This window comes from Vulpes vulpes, chromosome 1 (assembly GCF_048418805.1).
Source record: "Vulpes vulpes isolate BD-2025 chromosome 1, VulVul3, whole genome shotgun sequence".
Taxonomy (NCBI): Eukaryota; Metazoa; Chordata; class Mammalia; order Carnivora; family Canidae; genus Vulpes; species Vulpes vulpes.
In genome coordinates, this window is record NC_132780.1 from 115,178,171 (window position 1) to 115,196,962 (window position 18,792).

The following is an 18,792-nucleotide window of genomic DNA, read 5'->3' on the forward strand; positions in this document are numbered from 1 at the left end:
TGAGCCACCCAGCCATCCCTGGCAGTGCTTTTTAGAATGCCTAATGTGTTTTCATACATTTTTTTAAAACATAATTTTGTTATTGTACAATAGTGGCTATACTCACTTTCCCATCTGGGAGCTCCATGTAACCCTCTATATCCGTTGTGGCTGTTTTGCCAAATCGACCCAATGAACCCTGAAGCTTGAGACCAGTGAATGTTAGAGCTATTTCCCAGAACCTGAAAATAAATAAGAAAGAGACTGGATGTACCTCTAAGAGGCTTTATTTATTTTTATTATCACCCAAATATTTTCATATTTCAGAATCACATTTGTTATTTCATTTATTCATTCACCTAACTAATATGTATCAAGTATCAACTAACTGTCAGGCAAAGTTCTAGGCAATATGAACTCAGAGTTGAGCAAAACAGACAAAATAAAGTCCTGCCTTTGTGGAGATTTAATCTTAGAGTCTTGTTGTCCTATGCAGCTGACCCTAGACAAGTTTGACTGTTTTAATTTAGAATTAACATAATTAACACCAAATCAAATTTAAAATTCAGTGTTTCAGTCAGACCAGCCATTTTCAAGTATTCAATAGCTCTGTGTAGCTAGTATCTACTAGATTGGACAACATAGAACTTTCCATCTGGGCAGAAAGTTGTTCTATAGTACCATTTTAGATGGAAAAGTTTTTTTTTATTCTAATTTACTTGCTATGTAACTTAAGAGTGATTTTCTTAATAACACTGTGCCCTCATTTTCTCATGTATAAAATGAGAATATTAGTAGCATCTACCTCATAAAATTGTTGAAAAACTCCTAGAACAGAGCCTTGTACTGTTTGTTATTACTAACATTTCTTATTAATAGTCTAAGCAAATGAACAGATGATGAAAAACATATAGAAAAAAAGAATCTGGCCCTCCAACTACATATAAAACAGATAATGAATGGCATCAACAAGCCAATAGTATGAAGCCAAAAGCTTAAATAGCAAACCTCCTTCTTTAAGGCTATGGTAGGTCCTCTGATCATACATTCCAAATACTCTGTTTCTTCTACAGCACTTCACTCATGAAATTACTCTCTTTCTAGCTCTCTCTCTCCAAAGATACAGTGCAAAGAAAATATGCACGTTATTAAATGATGGGAAAATGTAAAGAATTAGAAATTTTTAGCCTATAGCTAGCAGATTACTTGAGATTTCCCCCAAATTTCCATTTTAAAATTTGTTCAATTAATCTATATTTCTAGTGAATGAATAAGAAGAGAACCAGGTTTAAATCTGAAGAAGGGAAACTCAGGATAAAAATGTCTTTCTTGAAAAGGACACTGGAAATCTAGTTCTGAACTGCTAAGAGGTGGTGGTAGAAGGCTGTTAAATTAATGCCTAAGACAGGGTAGAATGAAGACAGAAAAGGACAAAATCATTCCATCCTGGAAGGTAGAGCTGTGTATGTTAGAGTGAATAGGACATGGAATTTAGAGCCAGAGACTTGAGATCAAGAGTAGGCTTTGTTACAATTTAGTATTGAGGGTCCTGCATTAGGAATGATTGTTATAATTCTTGTTTTACAGATGAAGACTAGATTCAGAGATGTCGAAATGACTTAGCCATCATACAATACTGATACCACAAATGTAACGGTGGATCTGAAAACTCAATATTCCATGTTAGTAAGAGTTATACAAACCCTTTTAGGTGCTAAAGCCTATATGAAGGCAGCAGGCAATATTTAAAAGTTATTCTTTTTATCTATACTGTCTTGAGTAATAAAAAAACCCATATCCAATTAGAAAAGCGGCACTACAGTTAGTTTTGAAGATAACACATTTAAAAATTATCCTAATGTTAACATCAGCACAAATGTCTCCAGCTGGCCAATCCCCTTAGACGATATCCTTAATGATAATGAACCAGCACCTGTACCAGTCACACAACCTACTTGATGTGGCCTGATCCTGCTGTAGTAAGCTGCTCATCATCTTCAGGATTAAACGTAACCTTAAAAACTTCCTGGGAAAAAGCTTTTGTCTTCAGTATGGGCTGTTCTTCTTTCCAATTCCAGATGATCAGTGTGTGATCGGGGTTGCTGCCAACAGAGGCTAGCAAGGTACCATCATAGTTAAAATCCACATAAGCATAGGCCAGCTCAGTCCCATCTGAAAAGATGAATGGGAGTCTAATGGACAAAGGCAACATTTATTTCATTTTCAATTTAAAAAAAAAAAAAAGGAGAGAAAAAGAGCAAGCGAGCATCCTTGGTTATAAGTACTGATGTGAAAGAATGCCAAGAGTCCCCAAAGAAACAAAACAAAATCCTGCATCACTCTTGGCTTTACAATGAATTACAGGACATGATGAGGGAGAATGAAGAAATCTTAGTCACACTTTACATGAGAAAAACACCGAGAATACATTTCATTTTATAAAGTGGAGGAGGGATAGAAAATCATGTTAGATGGCAGAAAGAAGTCAATCAGTAATCAAAAATTTGCCACTGAAAAATTCATCAAATAAAAATTGAGGACTTCAGGTTTGTGGTTATGCATGTAAGGAGTTTGGAAGTCACCATTCCATAATAACAAATAAAAAGCTGAACACACTAAAAAATCAACAACTCTCCTTGGATTCATAAGTGAGGGAAGGACACTGGAAATACTGACAAGTGAGGTGTATTTGTGACTTACCACATCAGGAACTCCCAACTGGTAACAGCCAAGGGTAATAAAACCTGAACATTTATAACTGATGAATTGCTGGAGGTTCAACATGGACAAGTCTGAGAGTTAAAAACTCCAAGGGTACCCAGTCAAGGTAGCCCCAACAATATTGTGAGATCTATCCCCAGGAGATTGACCAGGTTCCCACAGTAAATACCTGGAAAATGCTTCAGACTTTCAGTAGGGAGAGGGAAAAGGAACCATCTTGAAATACACCAGAACACTCAGTTCTTCTTAATAAGGCCTGCCCTCAGGAAAAACTAGTTAACCAGAGCCTAACTAACCTGGGGAAGGAAATACCAACTTCAGCCCCCTCTAGCCAACCTGTCTCAACCAATAAAGAGATAACTACTGAGAAACAACTGTGACATTCACTCCAGAGGCAGAGACTCACTCAAAATTTGAGAACTAATCATGGAACTAAGAAATCCTAACCCTCCCCCGACCCCTTACCACCAAGTTATAAGGAATTATAACTCTACAGCAATTATTTTTACCCACTACACCAGGTCTGGCTACCAAGGAAATATTACAAAGCAAACCAAAAGGAAAGAAACACAATTTGAAGAGACAGAACAAGCATCAGAACCAGATAGCACAGATGTTGGAACAGAATAGAAAGCCCAAAAATAGGCCTACAGGATTATGGTCAACTGATCTTTGACAAAAGAATAAAGGCAATATAACAGAGCAAAGACAGTCTCTTCAGTAAATTGTGCTGGGACAACTGGACAACCATAGGCAACAAATACGCAAACAACAAACAAATTAATGTAGACATAGACCTTATACCTTTCACAAAAATCCAAAATGGATCATAGGCCTCAATATAAAATGCAAAAACGTAAAACTCCCAGCGCATAGAAGAAAACCTAGGTAACCTCAGGTGTGGTGATGACTTTTTTCGATTCCACACTGAAGGCAGGATCCACAAAATAAATCATTGATAAGCCAAACTTCATTAAAATAAAAAACTCAAAAAATAAATAAATAAAAATAAATAAAAAAATAAAAATAAAATAAAAAACTCCTCTAGGAAGGGCAAGGTCAAGAAAATGACAAAACAAGGCTACAAAGTGGGAGAAAATATTTGCAAAAGGCATATGTGATATAGGACTGTTACCCTAAATAAACAAAGAACTCTTAACACTCAACAATAAATATGAACAACTCAATTACAAAATGGGCCAAAGACCTTAACAGACACCCCCACCAAAAATATGCAGATTACATATAAACATATAAAAAGCTGCACCACATCCTATGTCATCAGGGAAACACAAATTTAAAAACTGAGATACCACTACCCACCTGTTTAGAATGGCCAAAATCCAAGTCACTAACAACACCGAATGCTGGTGAGGATGGGGAGTAATGGGAACTCTCACTCGCTGCTGGTAGGAATACAAAATGGTGCAGCCACTTTGGAAGGCAGTTTGGCAGCTTCTAACAGAACTAAACATAACCCTCAGCATAGGCTCCAGTAATTATGTTCTGTGGTATATACCCAAAGTAGTTGAAAATTGTTCACACAAAAACCTGTACTCAGTTGGTTACCGCAGCTTTATTAATAATTATCAAAATTTGGAAACAACTAAGATGCCCTTCAATATGCAGATGGATACCTAAACTGTGGAATATCCAGACAACAGAATAGTATTCAGCACTAAAAAGAAATGGAAAAAAAAAAAAAAAAGAAAAAGAAAAAAAAAGAAATGGGCTACCAAGCCATGAAAAGACAGGGAGGAACTTTAGAGGCATATCTTTTTTTTTTTTTTTAGATTCCATTTATTTATTCATGAGAGAAACAGAGAGCAAAACAGAGACACAGACAAAGGGAGAAGCAGGCTCCCCGCAGGCAGCCCGTGAAGGACTCCATCCCAGCATCATGAGCCCTGAGTGGAAGGCAGACACCCAACCACTGAGCTACCTAGGCGTCCCTAAATGCATATTCCTAAGTGAAAGAAGCCAACCTGCGAAGGCTACACACTGTATGATTCCAACTATAAGACATTCTGGAAAAGGCAAAACTGTGGGGACAATAAAAAGCTCGATGGCTGCCAGTGTGAGGGCAGTCATGAATAGGCTGAGCACAGAGGATTTTTTTAGGGCAGTGAAAATACACTGTATGAGATTATAACGATGGGTATACATCCTTGTACATTTATCTAAACCCCTAGAATACAACATCAAGGGTAAACGCCAGAGGACATGTGCACTTTGAGTGACTGATGTGCTGAGACTGGTCCTCAGTGAAAAATGGACCTGGTAGTGATGTTGATATTGGAGAACATTATGCACATGTGGGGGGAAGAGGACTATGGGAAATCTCTGAATATTCTTCTCAATTTTAATGTAAATCTAAAACTGCTCTGAAAAGTAATCTGTTTAGGGCACCTGGGTGCCTCAGTAGTTTAAGCGTCTGCCTTCGGCTAAGGTCACGATTCCAGAGTCCCGGGATCAAGCCAAACATTGGGCTCCCCTGCTCAGCAGGGAGTCTGCTTCTCCCTCTCCCTCTGCTCCTTCTCTTGCTCTCTCCAATAAATAAATAAAATCTTTTTTTTAAAAAAAAAGTCTGCTTAAAAAACGAACTCCTAAAATTAATTATATGGAAAACAAAATTGTAAAAGAACTGCAGTGATTAATTTTAGGTGTGGTTATTTTAATCTGGGTGGGCTTCATTCAATCAGTTGAAAGTCCTTAAAAGCAAAACTGAGGTTTCCCTGAGGAAGATGAAATTCTATCTGAACATGTAGCATCAACCCCAGCCCAAGAATGTCCAGCCTGCTGGCCAGCCCTACAAACCTCAGACCTGCCAGCCGCCACCCACAAGTGCATAAGCCAATTCCCTTAAATAAATCTCTTGTCTACCTCCTCCTAGTTCTGTGTCTTTGGGAGACCCTCAATGTTGTTAACCTTGAACATGGAATGTGTTAGAGGTTGTATGTACTGGGCTCACCTCGGAGGATCCTGTAGGGCCTCAAAGAAGGATATTCATAGATGATAATCTTTGGGAAAACTCCTTTTTCAGCTACAGTGAAGTAAGTTTTATCAGGATGAACCTACAAGAAGTAAAATCTCAAGTAGTAAAAGGAGGGTTTTCTCATAAACGGTGCTAAGAATGCAGAATTTATAATCTGTGATTTTATAATTGATTAGGATCCACTCTAATAGGAAACTAAAAAAATAGGCATCTGAGAAGAACTTGGTGTTGGATGTGATTTATGCAGAAATCTAGGGGAATATTCATTTTAAGTTTTGCTTTTGTTATCTCTACAGTGTTTTTAATTGCCATCAGAAGAGCTAGACGAGTGGTTCTCAATCGTTAGCATCCATCAGAACCATGGCAGGGGGGTGCTTATTAAGCCACAGAAGGCAAACCCTACTAGCAGAGATTCTGACTCAGTACATCAGGACTGGGTCCCCCAAATTTTCACTTATATCTCTAACAAGTTCCAGGTGATGCCGATGCTGCCAGCCCCGGGAACACTCTTTGACAACAAAGTTAGATGAATTGTTTACCCTCCACATATGAGTCAGCCTAAATTGTTGTACAGAAAAAATTCATGTTTCCAGAGTAGGTTACATCTCAGTTTAAAAAAAAAATTCACCTTGGACAAATTTACCACCAGTGGATATAAACTTACTAGAAGTGACAAAGCTACAATATTTCCAAGCCAGATGCAGAGGAAAATATAGTAAAAATAGCCTGGGTAAACTATTTGTGTTAGTATTTCAAGTGATAGCGGTTTATAAATGTTGTAGAATTCTGTTTCTTCCTGCTATTTTTGTTCATTGATAAGCCAATGTGCAGGAAGAGTAAATGGAGAGCCTAAAAATAAAAAGAGGCTGTCATAAAAATAAACTAAGACACAAATTGTGCTTTATAAACTTCTATTTTCAGTTACCATTTTGCTACTCCTGATTTGATACCTGTGGAAGAGGAGTTTCCTCAGGGCATACAGACTGCACTGTGGTTTTGGTACCCGAGATACCATTGTAGCTTTTTTTCTTCTTCCTGCACATGGGGCCATAAGACCCATAATAAGCCATCTTTCTACTGAGCCTTCTTCCATTCAAGTAGACACCCATCACTTTAGCTTGAAAGAAGCTTGGGTGTATAGAATGGACATTCAATGAGAGAATAACACTTATTGCCTGCTTATTATGTGCCCCCTGACACTGTGTAAGTTTTATATGAATTAATTCCCTTAAATCTTACATCAGCCTTGTGAGTTCGGATCCCATTATCATTCCCACCATATTGATGAGGAAATAGGCACAGAGAGGTGAAATAACTTGAAGTCATACAGCTGGCAAATGTGAGATGTAGGATTCAAGCCAGGTGTTGGAGCCAAGGAGAAAGTGGAATTTAAAAATAGGAGCTACATAGGACTTAGGGGGAAACAGGTTACGACTACATCTTTCCAGAGGCTCATTTACAGAAGAAGATTGTGAAGGAAGGAAATCTGGATGGGAATTCAGGCAAATATTTTACCCCCTAGGTCTTGTCTACAATGAGTGAAAAAGTTTCGGGCCTTTCAGGTCGGAAGCTCTGTGCAGTTGAGGTTGGTGTTTTATTTTTAGTGGAGACCTGGAACCAAAGAAGCATTGACTTTATACTCAACATATAGATTCACCCGATCTTTTCTGAAAGATAGTTGATTTACCCCCAACACACATTTCTCACAGGCTTCTGATTGCCTTGCAAGAGCACTTCTCACCTACAAACAGATAACAGTTTCAGGGAAAAAATGAAGTGATGAGGACAGTTGAGGAAAGGCCCCAGCCACAATCCAGGTGCTGACAGCTCTAGCACACATGGAGAAAAAAACCCATGGACATACAACTGCCCAGAGTCCAGGAGGGTGAGGATTAGGATTAGCATTCTTGACCACAGTACACCTCTACTTACCGACCTCAGACCAAATTACTGTATAACAAAATAGAAATTTCAAAACTACCATTGGCCATAAAGTGAGAGAAAAAGACGTGATAGTTACCTGTTTCTCAGTACTCTGCAGGTAATGTGGATCTCAGGGCTCACGATGCCTCAGGGTGGCCCCTCACTGACTTCCCTCCATAGAACCCATGACCCTCACTTTGGGCCTTTGGATATTTGCACATGACCAGTGCCACCATACCATGTACGTATCTACGATTTTGGTTTTTTGCTTTTTAAAATGAGTCTTGTCTCTTTAGATGGATTTTCAGCTCTTGGAATTCATAGAGGTCATGAACCCTTCTTCATTTAAATCCCTGCATGTTCTGAGTACTGTTGGATACACAATGTAATATAATAAATTCCTGTTTGGGTTGCCTGAGTAGCTCAGTTTGGTTGAGCTTCTGACTTCGGCTCAGGTCATGATCTCAGGGGCCTGGGGGCCTGGGATCGAGCCCTACATCAGACTCCATGCTCAGCGAGGAGTCTGCTTGTCCCTGTTCCCACCCGTACTCTCGCCCTCACCTCTGCCCCACTCCTGCTCTCTCTCTCAAATAAATAAAATGTTAAAATTAATTAATTAATTCTTGTTGAGTATAGGGACTTTATCATAAACACATGTTATGTATAGATAGCTGAACAAGAAAGAAATAATCATGAGACAATCTTCACTCTTCCATTTCACTATATCCTGTTTCCATAGTTGATCTATTTGTGGATCTCAGATTTTCCTTATCTTCTCCATTCCCATTCATGTCCCTGTTCTGCTTCTGAGAGCAAGAATCTTCAAAACCTCTCCCCTCACTTCCATTTCTAATCTAAATACCCTACCAGGTCCCATCTAATCTAATCTAAAGTATCTCCCACTACTCTGTGCCAGCTTGGCCTAGTCTCTGTTGGAGCTGCATCAAGGCTTTCTGCTGGAAGCCCTCCACCTCTGCAGGATGTGGTGATGTGGGCCCTGCACCTTCCAGTTCTGTCTGGCCTGCTCACACCTGGCAGGCAGGCAAGATCAGGGAAGATTTCTATTTAGATCATGAGCCTTCTAAAAAACCCTTTGTGCATCTGCTCTGGAAGTGCTGCTTGTATGAGCCCCAAATCCTGCATATTTGTGCGCCTTTCCCTGTCTCACACAGCCTCATCTAAACAGGCACCCCTCTCATGACTCTAAAGACATAAAGAGTTGTTTCTCAGGTTGTTTTTGGTGAGAGCAGACCTATGGACATCAACTTTTAAGAGTTACAGAGTAAAAAAAAAAAAAAAAGAACAGTCAAGGTTATAAAAACTCAGTTGCGGGGCCAGCTGCTATAGAGAAGTCGAGTAAGCTACAGTTAGAAAGGTATTCTTCAGATTTGGCTACTCAGAGAGCCATTGGTCACTTTAGTAAGGGCAGTTTCAGTAAGATGGCAGGGAAAAGACAGCAGAAGCTTGGCTTTCAGGGAAGAGTCAGTGGGTACAGAGAATGTATGGTTAGAGAGGGGCCTTTCAAGATGAGAACAAGTTGATTTGGTGTACTTTTATGCTAAGATGAAAAGTCTAAGGACATAGAGGCAAATGATACAAGAAAGATGATGACTGGAGACAGGCACCTGAGAAAGAAGGAAGAAGAGACAACCCCCACCTCACATTCAAGTCCTTTTGTCAACTGCTCAAAATTATTGAATGTACAATCTATGCTTGATCTCCTAACATTTGATTCTATACCTACATCTTATCTGGCATTTATCTCTATTTATTATTTGAAATAACATTTATATTATTCATCTGAATATTTTTGCAGAATGGCAACATAGCATTCAACATGAAAACCCTGCATGACTGTGGAAGCCACTTAGCCTCTATGAGCTCCAGTGTCCTTATCTGCAACATGAGATGATAGCATCATTAGCATAATATTGTAACACTGCAGAGGTAATGTCGATGAATGGAGTGGTTGTAACTGTTGAATTGAAAATTCCTTAGAATAAGGACATGCATCACATGTAATCCTGCAGGAATACTGCGCATGATATTAGCACCTGACAGCCTGGCTGGTCCACAGAAGAAACAAATACAAAAAAGATAGTGGGTTTTTTTTTTCCTAAGTCATTAACAGCATACCCCAATGACACCAATTCCTCTACCACTGCTACTTCGCAGGTAGATCTGTTCCTTGGTTTTCAAATTCAGAAGGATCAGCTGGTTCCCAGCTATGTACATCACAGTATTGCTGTCCAGAAGTTGTAGATTGGCCCGCTTTTTGCAGTCATAACCAAAGGAATGACTGAGTGAAGATTGTTAAGGAAAAGAAGTGAAATAAAGTAAGCATCCAAGAGACAGGAAAAGTAATGAAATACATATATTTTAAAAATCTGTGCTCATTGATAAAGGCTCAGTGTTGAAGTAGTTGAGTTTTACTTTGAAACTCAGAGTTTTTAGTTATTACTAATGCAACTTTGTTTTTAAGTTAGGTGAAAATTCTCATATTCATATTTAGTCGATATCTTAATTTTCCTAAAGAAATCCTCAAAGCAGGTTAATTTTATAAAAGTAAAAGTATTATATAGGCCTCTTCCTTGATGTCGAAAGGCAAGATGTTTAAAATTCTGAAAGAATGTTATGCAATTCTGACACACCCAGTGACAATGGGACTAATATAATAAATCCACATAAATGTACTTGAAATTTAAGTCATGTGAACAGATCAAGAAAATGGACAAAATAATATACAGTGTAGAAGTATGTATAACAAATATGCTAACATTTCCTTTCTGAGCTTGTAGTATGTGTGTAGGTGTGTAGGTGTGTAGATGAGTGTGTGTGTATGTGCACATTTATGCTATACAGTAAATCTGCACTAATTAAAAATACAGATTAAAATAATCTGTTTTCATAAAACATCCTTTAAATGTACATTATTAGTACATTCAAGTTTAAATTAATATGATATAAATGTAATAATTAAATAAGACTAATCTATAAAAAATAGTTTGCAAAAGAAATATTACCACATATCTTACGTAGATAGATTTGTATTTTCTAAGAATTCACTGTTGAACACAAAAGTTAAAGGACCATTAGAGAAATTTTTATTTTTTGAGCCCTGATCTAAAATATAAATTCTGATTTTAGAGGATTACCTTTACTTTTAAGTGTATATTTTTAGAGAAAGAAACTGCAGAGTTTTTAATAAGAATATCTACAATTGTAGAAAAGAAAAATTAATTAATGCAATTTAATTGTGAAGTATATACAAATTACAACAAACTAGACATGACTATATGTCTACCTGAATGGAGTATGAATGGACCTCATTGCCTACCTCATTGCCTAAGAGTTAAATTGAAAAAGAGAGGGCACATTTCAGGGCTTTTGATCTGCTCAAGAAAAAGGAATTTCATCAATTTAATAAAGACATAAATACTTAAAATTGAACGTTATGTAGAAGTACAAATGGATATGTGATCCAAAGATTTTGCAGAAGCTATTTGGGCCTCATGGAAACTATCAGAGATCTCCTGACAAATAAACAGTGGGAGTCACAATGTATCCTCACAAATCCTGGTATGGGGTAGGAGGCTTCACCTATGCTCCTTTTCCCTTTCCCCAAACTGCTATTCTCACCTTTCCTTCCTTCTCTCCTTTCTCTTTTTCCCAGGTGTCAGTGTAACACTTTGGAGGGCTAAAAGCCAGGTCTATGGCTGGGAGAGTAGAAGTAGGCTACCATCTTTTCACTAACTTGGGTGGCAGTTGGGAATCAGATATGTGATCATTTATCTGATATCATCTCTAATTTTGGAGTTGGGGGTGGGAGCAACTCTCTTTCACTTGCTGCTGCTCTCCAATGCAGAATGGGTTGAGACGGTAACTTCCCAAACTCTTCCCCTCCAAATCACAGCCTGCTTCTTCTCCCAGCTCATCTCTATTTCCTAGAATGTTGAGTACAGTGCCTTGAGCCTTACTTAGGCATTCAATAAACGTCTGTTGGATGAATTAGTTAATTAATGTGTAGCTAGAGTCTGATGTTTCTCTTTTAACTCCAGAAGACAGTGGCAGCCATTGACCAGACCTTGGAAGATATTAAATTCTGTTCTGGTGTACCTTCAACTCCTTTCTGTCTTATCCTATTCTCTCTTCTGACTTGAATCTTCTGAATTTCCTATCAGAGACTCAGGGCCTTCACCATGTGTTTGTGGGCATTTGGACTCTCACTTTAAGATTGCGCTTAAATACATCTTACAGAAATTATGCTATGGTTTAGGTGATATTTAATAAATGACATATTTCTTGATTGATTTACAAGACACAAACTCTAAAATTAAAGTAGACTCAGTATAATTACTGAAGTATAAAAGAGTATGCAGGGGATACATGACAGCTGACTTCTCCTTGGAGCTTCTCATAAAGAAATAGAGATTTTATCTATTCCATCCCTGGGGGGATTAGAGCAAGACCTGTCTAATGAGAGATGTTACTGAGAGGCAGCTTTTGATTCAAGGCCTGGAAGACCTAATAATGTAAGCTATCCAAAAATGGGACAAGCAACTTTGTAGCTTCCCTGATATTGAAAGTGTACACGAAGGGTCTATAGTTTATACAGCTACTCATCCAGTATGAATAGAAGCAATTCATATATCAAGTCAAAAGTCAAGGTCACTCTGATTCTTATTATTTGGAATCTAGGCATATCTCTCTAGTACAGAAATCCTGTATCCCGGAGCAGCAAGTCCCCAGTGTTGGGGGCTGAAAGAGGGCAACACAATCAAAAGTATCTGGGAAGCTTTTTCACACTACAAGTGCCCAAGTCCTTCTCCGTATGGATATAATGCAGTAGGTCCAGGAAAGGTATCAGAAAATGTGTATTTTAGGAAAATCTTCCGAGTGACTCTGATAAGGTACCTCATTTGAAACAACAGGATAGAAGAAAGGCAATAGTCTAACTTTTATCAGCAACTTATCCAAAGACCACATATGCAAAAAAATCCTTAAGAGAAAAAGCTTCAAGTTAAAAGATTCAGGTTGAATTAGTTTTAGTTATACCTGGGATTGAAATGGAAAACTATAATAACATGTTCTATTTTTATATAAAAACCAAAACTGAGTCAGGAAGTACACTGCCCTCCTCTTTAAGCACACCTTGTATAAGAGGCCCGGCAGTGGTTGAGGCCATGTAGTCCTAACCACCACCCATCTGAAACTAAACATATTAAATTGCCAGCCAAGGGCATTAATGGAAATCTTCTCCCAACTATCCCCATCACAAACCAACATTGTACTGTGATCCTAAACCCTTTTGTTGATTTATCCCCACCTTTAAATTTTTTCACAGACTCTTATTCTCCAGACCAATTAAAATGTGTTATTTTGTGCCCTACTTCCTGAGGATTGTCTTCTGATATTCATCTGATAAATAATGTGTAAGTACTACTGCCTGACAATGGCATCTGTGGTTTAAGAAACCAATGATTTTAACTAGGTAGCCATTGAGAAAGGGATGTCAGGCTTATAGAGGTGGTAAACCACGATAAGAGGCCTTCTGGTTTCCTTCACATCATGTCTCACAAAAGACAGCCTGAAAAGCATCATTTCTCATTACGGTTATTTGACATCAATAAAAGCTTAGTATAAATTAAGATTTCAACTTCTCTAAAGGCCAAACTTTTTGGAATTGCCTAAGACAGGGATCGGCAAACTTTTTCTATAAAGGGTCAGATAGTAAATAGTCTAGGCGTTGTGGGCCAGGTGACCTCTGTTATAACTACTTAATTCTGCCCTTGTTGTGTGATAGCAGCCACAGACAAAATGTAAATGAATAAGAATTGCTGTGTTCCAATAAAACTTTATTCAGGAAATCAGACTAGAGGCCAGATTTGGTCCATGGGCTGGTTTGCCGACCCCTGACCTAAGAAACTGAAATCCAAAAATCATACACATGTAACTGGAGTGGATACACAAGTGTGAGGAGATCCAGTGGTATGTTCGAATCCGGAGTCACAAAAGGCATCAAAACAAGCTCCATATAATCATAGAAGAAGTTCTCCGAGATTTTCTTCTTAACTTCCTCCTCTGCCCCTTCTGAGGCTGAAGCAGGGGCTTCCAAATACTGAGATTCTAAAAAATTAAAATATTTTAACTAAGAAGGTCATCTAGTGAATACTAAATTGTATTTATCAAAGGCAAGAGGCATGTACCTAGCCTGCAGTACTCTAGCAGTTAAGTACTACCAGTGGCCTAGTAGGAGGCCACCCACTAATGAGCATGAGAGGAAGAGCCAACCTGCCTATTTGCATCAGGGTAAATGCAGATCTCTGGTCATGGTTTCTGCAGTCTCAAAGAGGAACTACTAATTAGTTCCAAGGGAGAATTATAATTCACTAATCTGGGATAGAGCATTCCTTAGACCATCCTACTCCCCAGAAAACCAAATATGAGAGTTTTGTATGTGATCCTCAGAAACATAAAGTATAGCTCCAGAGCTGCTAAATCACCCTATTAAAAGATGCTCCATACTTTTCCTTTTATCACCCTGACACAGCCTGCAAATTTTTATTTCTATAGATTTATAACTGTTCAATTTGGGCAACTTGATTTTAAAACAGTTACTATTATTGATAGAAAAATAATAATGCTTACCTCTAATGGTTTCCACATAGTCATCTTGAAATGAACTTGAACTTCCTTCCAAATGTTCCATAGAATAATCATCATCCTCTAAATACGATTCTCCTCCCCCTTCAGTAAGTGTTTCATCTGTGGCATCTTCTGAAGCTTTGTTACCCTCTCTCACAGCAGCTATTAAAAGTAATTTGTTTTAGTAATTTCTACATTTCGAATTAAACATTTCCTTATTTCCAAAAGAGCTAGAACTTTCTGATCACAACAGTAATAAATTAAAAATAAACTATGATATCTGGAAAACCTACAAATATTTGGAAATCAAAGAACATTTAAAAATAATGTATGGGTCAAGGAGAAATTAACAAAGAAATTTTTAAATATTTCAAACTAAATGTTAATTAAAATATAATATGTCAAAATTTGTGGGATGCAACTAAGACAATGCTTAGAGGGAAATTAATAATTTTTGTGTAGTTATAAGAAAAGAAGAAAAGTCAAAACTCAATGACCTAAAGCTCTACCTCATGAATCTAGAAAAAGCAAAAAAGAAAATAAAAATAAATAACAGAAATAATAAAAATGAAAGCAAGGATCAATTAAAAATCAGGTAAACAAACGTAGAGAAAATCAGCAAAACCAAATTCTTATTCTTTGATATGATTGACCAAATGGAGAAACTCCTAGATAGACCAACCAAGAAGAAAGAGAGAGACAATATAAATCTCCAACATCAGGAATGAAAATACATCCTAGAGTTATGCCAACAAATTTTACAATTTAAAAGAAATGTACAAATTCTATGAAACAAAGTTACAAAACTTACAAAAGAAGAAATAAACAACTTACTGTTTATTAAAGAAATTGAATTCATTAAAAATTTTCCCATTAAGAAGATGTGGTCTATGTATACAATGGAATATTACTCAGCAATTAGAAACGACAAATACCCACCATTTGCTTCAACGTGGATGGAACTGGAGGGTATTATGCTGAGTGAAATAAGTCAATCGGAGAAGGACAAACAGTGTATGTTCTCATTCATTTGGGGAATATGAATAATAGTGAAAGGGAATATAAAGGAAGGGAATATAAAGGAAGGGAAAAGAAATGTTGGGAAATATCAGGAAGGGAGACAGAACATAAAGACTCCTAACTCGGGGAAACGAACTAGGGGTGGTGGAAGGGGAGGAGGGCGGGTGTTGGAGGGGAATGGGTGACGGGCACTGAGGTGGACACTTGATGGGATGGGCACTGGGTGTTTTCCTGTATGTTGGTAAATTGAACACCAATAAAAATTAATTAAAAAAAAAAAAAAAGAAAATTTCAGGCCAACATACTTCACTGGCGAATTTTACCAAACATTTAAGGAAGAAATAATATCAAGTGTACACAAAACATTTCTGAAAATAAAAGAGACCAAAATCTTTCTCAGTTTATTACATGAGACCAGCAACAATTTAGTCCTTTCATAAGAATCAGAATCAATGTCTTGGTAGTTAAGAATCCTTCATCCTGGGCAGCCTTGGAGGCTCAGCGGTTTAGCGCTGCCTTCAGCCCAGGGTGGTGGGATCCTGGAGACTTGGGATGCGAGTCCCACATCGGGCTCCCTGCATGGGGCCTGCTTCTCCCTCTGCCTGTGACAGTGCCTATCTCTCTCTGTGTGTCTCTCATGAATAAATAAATAAATAAAATCTTTTAAAAAAAAATCCTTCATCCTTGTGACAAATTCTGGTTTGGCTGATACATTTGGCCTGGATTTCTTGATAGGACTACGCAGAAACCCCTTGTTGAATATGGGGAGAGTCAACTTTAATCTTTCTGCTCAGTGGAAAACCAGGAAACTGATGGATTCTGCATGAGAATTCCATATTCCATATTGCTCATATCTTAGCAAGCCTGAGAAAAGGACAAGGTCTCCAGGCAAAAACAAAAACAAAAACAGAGAGAGAGAGAGAGAGAGAGAGAGAGAGAGAATGGGGAAGCTACCAGGTATGTGGCCAAATCAGAAAAGAGACCTCTTACAGCACCAAGATAAAGGGTTTCAGGATACCGGCAAATTGCTTCATGTTACCTTTTGGGATCCTAAGAATCACAATGTGTGAATTTAGGAGGTGAGCACAGGGCCAGACCATAGTTAACAGTCCTGCCCCTACAAGGGTCTAGTATAAGAAAGGGAGACCCTGAGGTAGTGCTACAAAGGGTCATTATTATTAAATCCATCCATTCAGAAAAATGCTGCAAAGGACTGGAGACCAAAAAGTAGGTAATCCTGTGTCAGAAAATAGAAAATGGAGAAAAGTGGAAATAGAACATCAAGAGAGAACAAACTAACATTTCTGAAGACAGTGATATAATAATCCTTTTTGGAGAGATAATTCTAGTGGTAGTATAGAGAGAGACTTGAACAGGAAGGCTTGAGTAGAAATCTTTGTTGTAAGAGTCCAAGCGAGAGGAGATAAATATCTCAAATAAAACATGATGTGGAGAAATTACAGATAGGTCTCAGATTCGTTGAAATAGTTTAATGTAAATTTTGCGAATGAATTGATTTGCCCAGGTCTCCTCTAGGTGAATAATCAAAATTATATTTCTGAAACTATATTTAGGATTAGAAGTAGAAAAGTCCAGACTCCACTAAGACATCTAACACCATAATGCCCCATCAGAAAGAGCAAGCCATCTTTAAAAAATCCTTTTACACAATTCTTCACATTTTCTTCTGCTTTTTTTTTTTTAATTTGAGTATAGTTGAGTATAATGTAACACAACGTTACATTAGTTTCAGGTGTACGACATAGTGATTCAACTTCTCTATACATCATTCTATGCTCACTACTAGTTTAGTTACCATCTGTCACCCTAAAATCCTATGACAATATATTCCCTATGCTGTGTCTTTTATTCCTGTGACTTATTCATTCCTAATTAGAAGCCTGTATCCCACTCTCCTTCACCCATTTTGCCCATCCTCCCATGCCCTTCACCTCTGCCAACCATCAGTTTGTTCTCAGTATTTAAAAGTCTGATTCTGCATTTTATGTATGTAGTTCTTTTGTTTCAGAATGGACTTTACTGGCAAAAGTTAGGGTTAGAAACATTCAAATTCATAAAATTTAAATAAGACAGGAAAATTATACCTTGAAGCTATGGTAATCACATGATGAGCTGATTCTGCTTTTAATTTGTTTATTCATTTGCTTTCTTTTTTTTTTAAGATTTTATTTATTTATTCATGAGAGACACAGAGAGAGAGAGAGAGAGAGGCAGAGACACAGGCAGAGGGAGAAGCAGGCTCCATGCAAGGAGCCCAACGTGGGACTCCATCCCAGGTCTCCAGGATCACCCCCTGGGCTGAAGGTGGTGCTAAACCGCTGAGCCACCCGGGCTGCCCTCATTTGCTTTCTTTTTAGATTTCACATATAAATGAAATTATAGATTATTTGTTTTCCTCTAATTTATTTTACTTAGCAAAATACCCTCTAGGCCCATCCATATTGTTGCAAATGGCAAGTTCTCCTCTTTCTATGTCTGAGTATTGTTCCATTTTATATATATATAATTTATATAAATATATATAATATATATATTTATAGATAGATAGATACATAGATAGAAAACCGCATGTTCCCTATCTTTTCCTTTATTAGTGAATGCCTGAGTCACTTCCATATCTCAGCTATTATAAATAATGCTGCAATAAACATGAGGGTGCATAGATCTTTTGAAATTAGTGTTTTTATTTTCTTTGGGTAAATACCCAGTAGTGGATTTATTGGATCATATGGTATTTCCATTTTTAAGTTTTTAGAAAAACTCCATAGTGTTTTCCACAGTGGCTGCACCAATTTACATTCCCATCAACAGACCACAAGGGTTCTTTTTTACTAACACTTTTGTTTATTGCCTTTTTGAGTCTAGCCATTTTGACAGGTACAAGGAGATATCTCATTGTGGTTTTAATTTGCATTTCTTTCATGATAACTAATGTTGAGCATCTTTTCATGTGTCCATTGGCCATCTGCATGTCTTCTTTGCAAAAATATGTATTCAGGTCCTCTGCTCATTTTTAAGTCAGGATGCTTGCGATTTTTTTGGTGTTGAGTTATATAAGTTCTTTATATATTTCAGGTATTAATCCCTTATTGGATATATCATTAGCAACTATCTTCTCCCATTTAGTGGATTGCCTCTTGTGTTTGTTAACTGTGTCCTTTGCTGTGCAAAAGCTTTCTATTTTGAAATGGTCCCAATAGTTTATTTTTGCTTTTGTTTCCCTTGCCTTAGGAGATATATCTAGAAAAATGTTGCTATGGCCAATGCCAAAGAAATTACTACCTATGTTTTCTTCTAGGAGTTTATGGTTTAGGTCTTGCATTTAAGTCTTTAATCCATTTTGAGTTTTGTGTATGGTGTAAGAAAATGGTACAGTTTCATTCTTTTGTATGTAGACATCCAGTTTTCCTAGCACCATCTGTTGAAAAGACTGTGTTCTCCCCATTGTCCATTCTTGCTTCCTTGTCATAGAATAATTGACCATGTAA

The 18,792-nt window shown here is 37.6% G+C and overlaps 1 protein-coding gene across 5 annotated transcripts in view; it reads right to left on the reverse strand.

Annotated features, from left to right (window-relative positions):
* CFAP44 (cilia and flagella associated protein 44) overlaps positions 1-18,792 on the reverse strand; it is a 124,786-nt gene that overhangs the window by 97,254 nt on the left and 8,740 nt on the right. For 4 of the 5 annotated variants that reach the window (XR_011994687.1, XM_072723148.1, XM_072723153.1 and 1 more), the window contains exons 3-8: positions 14,267-14,425; positions 13,585-13,744; positions 9,755-9,917; positions 5,672-5,774; positions 1,935-2,151; positions 107-221 (exon numbers count right to left, since the gene is read on the reverse strand). Coding sequence is in view for 4 of the 5 variants with exons in the window: in XM_072723148.1 (XP_072579249.1) it covers positions 107-221; positions 1,935-2,151; positions 5,672-5,774; positions 9,755-9,917; positions 13,585-13,744; positions 14,267-14,425 (917 nt within the window). In the remaining variant the exon portion in view is untranslated. The remainder of the gene's footprint in view (positions 1-106; positions 222-1,934; positions 2,152-5,671; positions 5,775-9,754; positions 9,918-13,584; positions 13,745-14,266; positions 14,426-18,792) is intronic. The other variant, XM_072723155.1, reaches the window with a different exon arrangement.